Source organism: Monomorium pharaonis, chromosome 9, assembly GCF_013373865.1.
Source record: "Monomorium pharaonis isolate MP-MQ-018 chromosome 9, ASM1337386v2, whole genome shotgun sequence".
NCBI lineage: Eukaryota > Metazoa > Arthropoda > Insecta > Hymenoptera > Formicidae > Monomorium > Monomorium pharaonis.
The window spans coordinates 12,017,792-12,028,931 of NC_050475.1; the positions used below are offsets into that span (position 1 = coordinate 12,017,792).

At 28.4% G+C, this 11,140-nt stretch overlaps 1 protein-coding gene across 3 annotated transcripts in view; it reads right to left on the reverse strand.

Annotated features, from left to right (window-relative positions):
• Positions 1-10,115, reverse strand: part of LOC105839668 — a 36,987-nt gene extending 26,872 nt beyond the window's left edge. For 2 of the 3 annotated variants that reach the window (XM_036291643.1, XM_036291642.1), the window contains exons 1-2: positions 9,958-10,115; positions 9,042-9,481 (exon numbers count right to left, since the gene is read on the reverse strand). In XM_036291643.1, coding sequence (XP_036147536.1) covers positions 9,042-9,452 — 411 coding nt within the window. In that variant the 5' untranslated portion in view covers positions 9,453-9,481; positions 9,958-10,115. Of the gene's footprint in view, positions 1-5,593; positions 6,104-9,041; positions 9,482-9,957 lie in introns of those variants that run through there. The other variant, XM_036291644.1, reaches the window with a different exon arrangement.
• Positions 10,116-11,140: the final 1,025 nt, after the last annotated feature.

Consider the following 11,140-nt stretch of genomic DNA (forward strand, 5'->3'; position numbering starts at 1 on the left):
AAGAAACTCGGAATACAACATCACAGACAAATTATTATCCCAAAGGTTATCCAATATGGAACATTTTATTTTAAAAATACCCTAACATTATTATCATAAAAAGTAGATAAAGATAGTATCACAGCAATATTAGATAAACATAATTACACTGCAAAAATGAAATCAATAGTCAAATTCTAGCATTTATTCTCTAATAAACAAAGATTGATGTAATAGCATAACAAAAAAGAATAAGATTTACTAGCCAGATAAAAAAGAAAAATTTTAATAGATAATTCGACACGTAAAACATTTCTAATAAGAAATGGCATCCTACCCAAGTATTACAGATTACTCAGTGCCGGTCCTGGCGGAGGGCAAACGCGTACCCCGCATGCGGGCGTCCGGTTTAAGAAGGCGGCCGAAAGCTGCCCTTGGAGTCTTAATGTTTTATAAAAATTAAGAAACAAAATCTCCCAATTTGTAAAACGATAATAATGTGTAAAAATAATTACAACACACCCCACATAATGTGAAAAAATAATTAATAGAATATCAAAGAATAAATAATTCCAATAAAAAGTATAGATTAATTTTAATAAGAGCATTCTATCTCATCAGTTTGCCCAATAAATAATATAGAATCTATATACATAAAAAAACTATAGAATCTATATACATAAAAAAAATCTATATTACAGATTAAAATCTCAAACAAAATCTATACTACAACTGGGCAAACAATTGTTTTTTTATGCAGTGATACCGGAGATTTTCCGATAGCGAAGATTCAAATAGCAGCCGCAAACAGTAAAACAGCACTCTTGGCGATGTCAAGTAAAGTTCCTATAAGAAGAGTTAGATCAATCCGTCGCCATATACAACCAAATTTACATTGATTACTCTGATTTTATCATCTTTAGGTCTAGGTTGGTGACATGCCGTGTGAAGTGCGAACACATGTACAGTGCACGGTGTTTTGTTATGGTAAATTAAATTATATATCAATATCATGTCTATTAATTAAATTATTTATTTAATAACTTATATATACATACAGGGTGCCCCAACGCACATGGGTCAATGCTCGTAAAAAGGTAAAAGGGATCGAGATGAACATAAAAGTCCAGTATTATCTTGGGTTAAGTCTCGGGTTAGGTCCACCAATAATCGAGGTATTAATTTTTCAAATTATGCGAATAAAAGCGCCGAGGAAAGAGCTCGATCCGCTCGAGCCATAACAGAAAAAATCTATTGTAAATGTATGATAAGCTTTTATCATTTACTGTTCACAATTACGATAAAAATGAATTAGATTATTTGCAGATTCCACACGTTAATATCTCGATTATTTGCAGACCTAACCCAATATTGGACAATATTGGATGTTTATCTCGATCCCTTTTACCTTTTTACGAGCATTGACTCACGTGCGTTGGGACACCCTGTATATATATATATATATATATATATATATATATATATACACATTTTTGATCTTAATTATTATTTCGTTTTACAAATATTATGTTTAAAATTCGCGGTTGTTTGGCTAAAACATATGGCGGATGGAGGCAACGGATCAAAAATTGTCACCATATTGACCTAACTCTTCTTAGACCAAAGACAGAGAACGAGACGTAGTCGTAGTTGTAGAGTAAGACAGAGAAAAACACAAGTCGTACATATGACTATTCTATAGCCTATTACGACGTGTACGGCTTACGTTTTTCTCTGTCAAAAGTAAAGTCTAGTCTCTTACGAAAGTAAAGCTGATTCAGTTGAAGATCCTAAACAGCACTTTAAAATACATTTTTATTTTACCATTTTAGATCACATAAGCAATTCTCTTGGTCAAAGGTTTAAATTAATGAATGAATGTAAATCTTTATTTAGCTTTTTATATAATTTTAAAGAAATGGATAATGACGCCTTAATGAAATCATATATGGATCTGACATATATCATATATCATGAAATAGTGTCGTATCGGAAAATTTTTCCTGACGCATTATTATCAAATAATCCCCTTCATATTTTACAAAAGATCACAGATGCTGATTTAATGTCTTGTTTCCCAAATTTTACCATTGCTCTAAGAATTTTTTTAACACTGCCAGTTTCCGTTGCGTCTAGCGAGAAAAGTTTCTCAAAACTAAAAACAATTAAAAATTATCTGTGATCTACGATATCCCAGGAAAAACTAACAATAAGTAATCTTGCACTTATTTCTATTGAACATGAAATGTCAGAAAATATAGACTTATCAAAAATAATAGACGAATTCGCATCTCTAAAAGCCAGAAGAATTATTTTGAAAACGTAGGTAAACACTTATTTTGTTTATATAGTTATTATATAGTTTATATTGTTTATATAATTATTTAATTTTAAAATATTTTAAAAAATATATATTTTAATATATCTTAAAATTATTTTGTTTTTTCTTCTTTCTAGATAATTATTGAAATAAAATGCATAACACATATTTTACAAGTAAAATTATTTGTTCATCCTATCCTATATGAAGTATGAGTATTTTTGTATTTTCTAAAATTTTAATGGAATAATGCGGAGCGGCAAAAAATAGGTTTGCACACGGGCGGCCAAGAACCGGCCTTGAGATTACTGAAAATACACACAATCCAGGTTTCCCTCAGAATAGTAATTTTCTACATCAGCAGTCCTCTTTAATCTCTTATCAATTTTCTTATATAGTATTTATTATAATTATATAATTATATAAATAATATAATTATATAAAAGCATATCCAAAGCTGAGAGTTACATAAGCAATAGTTTTCATTAGCCAACAACTCAATGAAATAAATCTTAATAGTGGCTTTCAGTTAATGTCTTTCAATGTCGTCTCTACACTACTAATATCTTTAGAACTGGTTCATAAGAGCATTACTATAGATGAATTAGATCTCTCTAAATAATGCTATCCCACTCAAAGAATTTTTAATCGCAACACAATTATTTTAAATTGAAGTTTTTTTTAATGTAACAAGTACTATAAACAAATATTTGATACTTTGATGGGTTCCCCATTGACTCCTATAATTTCTGACCTTGTCCTCCAAGATATTGAGGATAAAGTTATTAATAAAATCTATCATTTAAATTAAATTATCAATGTACTACAGATTGTAGATATTATTTTAATTGCTCCCACAAATTCAATTCAATTCTTGACATTTTCAAATCCTTTCAAACAGATTTAAATTTACCATAGAAACTAACATAGATATTGCATCAATTTTTTGGACCTTGCTTTATTAACCCTAGCCTGATACATTTCAGTGGAATTTTATAACCAATACCCTGGGGTCTGTTGGGACCCCAACAAACAAAAATGCTTGCTGCAAAGAAGATATTGACAGTAATGACTTGAAATAATTACAGATTACCTTTCAGACATTTTACTTTGAAATGAAATAATTGTTTTAATTAAAATTTGATTCTGAGTATGTAAAAAAGTGTTTACGAGTTTCGTTAATTTTCGATAGTTAATTAAAAGTTAAATTCAGTTGGAATCAGATTGACCTCATAGTACCGAATAAGGGTTAATTTTAAACAATGGCAAGATTATATGTAACTAGTTCCAAAAGAAAAACTTCTGTAGCAGATATCTAAACTATCTTTCACACCATCCAATCTTACACAAGAGATACATTATTATAGGCTTAACAGACATTTCTATTTATCCCATCCCATGTTCTTTAAAAAAAATTTAAACTTAATCATTAAGATAGAGGAAAGGCACTGAATTTGAAACATCAACTTCGTTTATGGACTATATTTCTTAAATAATGATTAGAAAAACACTTTTAAAAATACTAATTTAAATTAGAAAGTATCTTCTATCAAATAATATAGTAATTTTTATAATACTGTTTCATATATTTTAAATAAATATTGTTTTTGTGATATATGTTAAAAAGAGCATCTGACGAAATGGGCGCCTAATTTGGAACTTGTATACGATTGAAGTATTAATGTTACATTTTATTGATTTATGCATCTTACCTAAATTACATAATCCTATAAACTATCTTATTCCGTTAGGTTGGCCTAAAAAGTATTTTTTTAACAGGCACGATTTTTTCGACTTGTCTATTATGTTTCGTGAAATCTCGCCTCGAAATGTTTAGGTTATTATACATAGATATTATATATTAAAGTTACGATCATGGCGTAGCTATTAGGTATTATATATTAAAGTTACAATCACAGCGTAGTAACAGTTATCATTACTAGATCTCTGATCTCACGGAGTGTTCCAATTTACGCATACACGATTTTATGTTTACAACTGCATTACAAAATAAATAAAAAAAAAAGAAAAATAAATAAAGAAAAGAAAAATAAACAGTTTTAAGAAACTACAAACATTTAAAATGATGACAATGTTATTGATAATATACTCACTATTGTTTAAACTGTGTAATTTGCATAAGAAAGTTGTGCAAGTAAACTCTTACTTTTGATGATTTCGTTTTTAGCAAATTTTATATAGAAAAAGAATGTATAAAATATGAGTTTTTATTTCTTTAATTAACCAAGCAAATCATGTTTTTATCAGTATTCGTACAGTGCGATATTTAGTTTCTGAGAAATAAGAGGGTTTCAATTTAGGAAACTGTTCCAAATTCGGTGCCTTTCCTCTACTAATTGTACAGGGTGTTTCTTAATGGCTGTTCCAACTTTTTACCATGTGAGATGGACCACCGACTATAACTTTAGTACACACATGTACAATATATGTAAGTGCACAGGCTGTACATATGTGTAAGATTATGGTCGATAATCCCATCTCCCATAGTAAAAAGTTAAAACAATCATTAAAAAACACCCTGTATGTATCAATAATTGTTATCCATTACCATTCATCTTTTCATTCATTGACAGACTTAACCCTCAAATGGCACACATAAAAAAATCGTTATTTATGCACACATGGGTTTCCCTAACTCTGTTGTTTTTATTTAAATATCTCTGGTTCAAATGCATCAATTTTGAACCATTTTTTCAATTAATAGTTTGAAATCTAAAGAAAAAAAATTTCAGTTAAAAAGCCAAAAAAGTTATAGCACAAGAGATATTTTGCAAAAACCAAAAATAGATTAGTTGAAATGCCACAACTTCAAAAATTTATCTGGGTTACGCTAACTCAGTGTGCGCCGTTTGAAGCTTAAATGCCTTTTTAATAGTAATAACACTATCACCAATCACAAAATAAATTCTCAAATGTCTAATAATACTTTTTCATCATATCATTTGTGGAAACAATCGCTTAAGATTTCATATTTATTGCCAGAAGCTTAGATTATAAAATAGCCTGCTAATAACAGCTTTAAACAATTTATTAAAAATGGCAAAGATAAATCAGACCTTGTGTCTTACTATAAAGTGTCTTTATAAAGTTTCTTGCCATGACTGCAAGGCTTCTTATGTGGGTCAGATTAAAAGACAGCTGAACACAAGAATCAAAGAACATTAAAACGAATATTAAGAAAAAAAGTGAGTCACTGTCTGTCATCTTCAATCATAAATTACACATATCACATAAATTTAACTGGGAACATAATAAAATCTTAGATAACAAACCTTCCTACTACAAACGGTTTATTTCAGAAATGTTACATATTAAATAACAAAAAAACAAATTTAAATAAACAAAGTAAGAATTATCACTATCTGATGCATACCTACAAGTTTTCAATTTATTTCCATAATTATAGCTTTATTATCTATCATTAGCATCAATCCTCTCTGTCCCTGTTTTCGTTTATTCTCTCCCTTTTCTTCATTTCTCTCACCATTACTTTTTTTGCTTCAACACTTTTATTGTTCATATTACTTTCACATTAGATACTGGCAAGTACATTTGTATTTTACTTATTTGTCTCTTTTCGTTTATTTGGCTTTAGATCTTTCTCGAAACTACTGAAAATTGACTTATACAAGTATGTATACATTTTTGTCTTTTTTTCATTTCCTTGTTTCATTGTAAAATGTAATTTTCAGTTAAAAAGCCAAAAAAGTTATAGCACAAGAGATATTTTGCAAAAACCAAAAATAGATTAGTTGAAATGCCACAACTTCAAAAATTTATCATCTATAAAACATATTGTTAAGTAAATTATTCGTAATTACTGTCCATAATCATGTATAACAAGAAACAAAATACATTACAAAATCCATGTACATAATCTCAAAAAATCAATAATTTTAAGAAATTAATAATTAATAATTTTAATTAATAATTTTATTAATTAAGAAAAAATAGCCTATCGCTGAATACCGGCAAGCGCGCGGCAGCGCGAGACAAGCTCGCTCAGCGAGACGCGCATCCGCGGTTGCTAGGAAGTTTACAAGCTTCCTAGCGACTGCAAACGCGTGTCTCGCTGAACGGTCTTATCTTATCTCGCGTTGAGCAATCTTATCGTGTCGCACGCTTGCCGGTATTCGGCGGTAGGCTAGGCAAAATGGCTAATTAACTATTGCGACAATTGCAAAATGGTAGAGACTTTTCTACTCAGTTAGGTCCGTTCTACCTTTATGCAAGCGCTATGTTGAAAATTTTCAGACTCCTTATACATGTAATCTGTGCATTATATTCTGTTATATACACATTATTGAAAATAATCTAATAACAGATCAAAACATTAATTTTTGTTATACAAAGTAATATTAATTTCTACACGAAGATCTTATGGTAGCTCATGGGTCTCTTTATTTGTTCAATATTTGATATTTTATCATTAGAGTTTTTAATACTATATTTGTTTTAAAATTAATATCATTCAATTTAACAAATCAAATACAACAAAAATGCATTTTCAGCTCTTTTTTTGTGAAATAATTAATTAAAACATATATCAAAATCGTCAAAAAAATTACTGTGGATTTGTGGATTTACACTTCTGCCTACAATTTACAAGTTTTTCGTTGAATATTATATTTTTAAAACTGTTATTTTCGGATTTAACAGATTGAAACTATCGAACATTATGAATCACTTGCTACTTTGGAAATAAAAAATTGGCACTTTTTATATTGTCTCTTTTAGATTAACTTTAAATGAATTTAGATTGAACTTCAAATGTTAAATATTCTGATTAACAAAACAAAAAAAGTTTACATATAAATTCAAATAAATTTATGTATTTGGGCAATCAAAGTTAATATAACAATTGTAAATTTATGAATTTTTTAAAATGTCTTTGTAATTTTGTATTTTATATAATTTTTTGAATATTTTTTCTAGAATTTTTATACAAATTAGAATTATTTTAAAAGTAATAAAATTCTACAATTTTAAAGAATTTTTAATCATAATTTTATCAATATGAAGTATGTTAACACTTCGAATATTTCTCATTCCACAATTTCTGAAAAAACCTTATAAAATTAGAAAAGATTTAAGACTTTGATTATACAATTCCAGTTAAATTTATTTAAATTTAAAAACTATAAGGTACTTAGGTTTACTTTTTTTTAATAATCAATAAAAAAATTTTGATTGTGAATGTCTACTGACTCATACAATAGATATGATCACATTTTGCTGCAGATAAATGTAGTTTTAAATAAAATTTCAACGAGTAAATAAATTCAAATAAAATTTTGTGGGCAATAATTAATTTCATTATATTTTAGTATATAAAACTTTTGATTTAACTTGTAATGTTATTGCCTTATCAAGTTTACAAATAAACTACAAAACGCGATTTTACACAAATCAAAAATAACTTTTAAACTTAATGGGCACAGTTCTCTTATGCTAGCGCTACACTATGCGCGTATTCGCGATTCGTACGATTCGTAATTCGTAATTCGCGATTTATCTGACGTTCATAAATAGTGTGGTGAGGAAATTCGTTGATTCATCATGCGCGATTTGTCATTCGCACTGATTCGCTGGTCGAGTGGTCAGATAAATCGCAAATTATGAATTACGAATCGCGAATATGCGCATAGTGTGGCGCTAGCATTAGTAAAAAAAAAAAATTGTGCTTAAATTTTACCCAGGTATTCAAATATAATAATAGAAAAATTTCTTAAATGTTTATATTTTTGATCATGCTCTATTGTAAAATGTGACAGCTATATTCTTAATATTTGTTCAAAAATCATCACAAGTGGAAAATATAAAATATTCTTAAATACTGAGAAATTTAATACTATAAATATCTCAATTAATACTATAAATATTTTGTAAAATATTTAATATTATAAGTATTAAATATTTAATATTTAATAGAATAATAATAATTAATATATTTAATATGAAGAAGTAACCATTAATATGAAAATTTTATATACCAGAGATACTTGTTTTGATATTATAATTCATTAAAAATAAGATATGACATAGATATTAAAAATATTTCTCAAATTATTACATTTTAAATAACAATTTTTCACTGTGTAATTTTATAATTAAAATTTTTTTCAGTTTTTTTACAAGAATCAAAAAATTGTTCAAAAGTTTAAAAAAGTTTTTATAGAATATGCTTTTTATAAAAGAAAACTTATAAAATATATTTTTATAGAATTCTTTATAAATGCAAATTTTGAAATATTCTAATATTTTTAAAATTTTTTATTCTAATTTCTAAAGAAAACTTAAAAAATCTGAAAAAATTTAAATGTTTGTTTGGTAATCTTTATAAATTCAAAGTAAAAAATTCTTAAAATATTATAAACTGTTAAATGTACAAATAGTCTACATTTTAAAATAAAATTTAAGTTATTATCAAAACATTAATATTGTTTAATTATGAAAGTAATCCCGTATTATTTTTCAGTATTTTACAATCTTTCAGATAAATTCTAAATTTTAGTTTAAAATATTAAAACACAGGAAAAAATAAGAATTACTCATATTACTACTTTCATCAATGCACACTATACTGGCATATTTAGACAATAAATTTTAGATTTAATTATAAAAAAATCATTATTTGCACATCTAACACTATAAAAACTTTTTTGCCAAAAATATTTGCTTTAATACTAATTAAAATTAAAATTTAAAAATGAGGGCATACTTCCATAAATTTCCCAGTGCTAATCATAACATTTTTAATAACAGTTGCAGCTATGTCTTGACTGTCATCGTCACTTATCACATGAAAAGCAATGTCTACAGAAGCAAATTTGAGCAAGGAGTTGATGAATATTTGGAACTTGCGTCTCATGGGTGAGTTTGAGGCAACTTTAGTAAAAATGCACCATACATTGTAATAACTTGTCTTATTTCGTGGCAAAGTGCTTGTTGAAGACAAGTAATTGTTGGAATAAGTGGTTGATACTGAGACAAGTGTGAAATTTGCCAGGTTTGCATTTCTTCTTTGGAAGTTGAACACGAACCAATGTTCACCATCAGATGTTTGATAGTAGTAAAAGGCTATTAAAAGTAATGCCAGGATTGTCAACCTTAGCAACACCTTGCGTAACATTTAACTGGTATATCTTTTATTTCCTTAATCTAAAAACACAAAAGAATAAATATTTCAATAATTTACAGAAAAAATATTTTAAATTTAAATACAAATCAAAGTCAAAAAATACAAATCAAAGTCAAAAAATACAAATTCAAGTCAAAAAATAATTCAATTTTGCTTATTGATTTTCTATTTTCTTCTTAGTTATATACGGGCGCGTGCGTGCGTGTGTGATGTTTCATCTATGTAACCTAACCTAACCTAACTCTTAATCGGATTTAATAACAACCGTAGTTTATAAACAGACCAATCATAATCGTTCTACTTTTCCAAAAAACGGCTGCGATTAGCTTGCTTTTATAAGAACTGCGGTAATTATTAAACCCGATTACGGGTGATATGTAAACAGTTTCTATAATTTGGTTTTACCTAACCTAAAAACAAACCTTAATTTTTGCAATTATTTTAAATAAGAAAATAATATCTTATATCAAAATTAGAAAAGACAAGTGATAATTACGTGATCATGATTCAGTGATTGATACTTCGTACTTCCCGTATCATTATATCAACTGGTTTAACTTTTCTACCATTTCTACTAAGCAACATTCGGCTCGTTCTTTTTACTTCTTCTTAGGGCCATCACACACGAAATGGCATAATCTGTATATGCATAGCATAAGAGCTCTAGGCCAATAAGCATCTTATGTATATCAATATGGTGACTTTATGCTGAGAACTGATTGGTTCATCGGTCTTGTGTTATGCTTATGCAGCTTATATCATTTCGGGTGCGTTCGAGGAGACGCTATTAGCGTTACCAGCATCAGTCCATCTTCATTACTCATTAAGGCCCGGTTCCACAACTCACGGTTAACTGCTAACGGGAGGTTAATAGATTTTCTGTCTCTCCTTAGATAATAATATAGAGAAAAATAGGTAGTCGATTAATCTTCCGTTAGCAGTTAACCGTGAGTTGTGGAACCGGGTCTAAAAGTAGAACAAGGATAAACTGATGTTGATAGCGCTAATAGCGTCTCCTCGAACACACCCTTCGTGTGTGATGGCCCTTATGGTATATCCACACAACTTGCATAAGCGCAGAAGCATATGCATAAGGAATTCGATTGTTCTATTTTCTTATGTAAGTGCTTGTAGACCAAGAAAAAAGTTACATGATTGCTGCCCAGTAAAGCACTAGAAAAGTAGGTATTTTCACGTTTTCACCATTTTTCTTCAAACTAGCAAGTAACTAACTGTTACGTGCAGGACGAGCACGCGGCCACAGTTTAGCATAACCAGTTACGACAGTCAGCGAAATTCTTCGTATAATATTTTACGACGCATGCGTCAACTGTACTATCTAAAATATGGCGGACATGGCGAGCCACGCGGTACGAAGCTATGAGCTAGACATGTGATAATTGCGTGTTAGAGGTTATATTGTGTGAATAATTTTTCATTGATATTAAGCGATATTAATTAGGTATTATTTTGAAAAGATTATTAATGAAGATCATCTTCAGTGTTTTTTTCAATATCATTTATTTTGAAATAAATTATAATAATGAGTAAAGTTAGTAAAGGTGGATTTTCCTGTGTCATGTGTAAAAACATATCTGGACGAAACGCAGGAATAAAATTTTTTTGTTTTCCAAAAAATCCATTTATTTATTATTGTTTAACCTCATTTCAGAATTTAA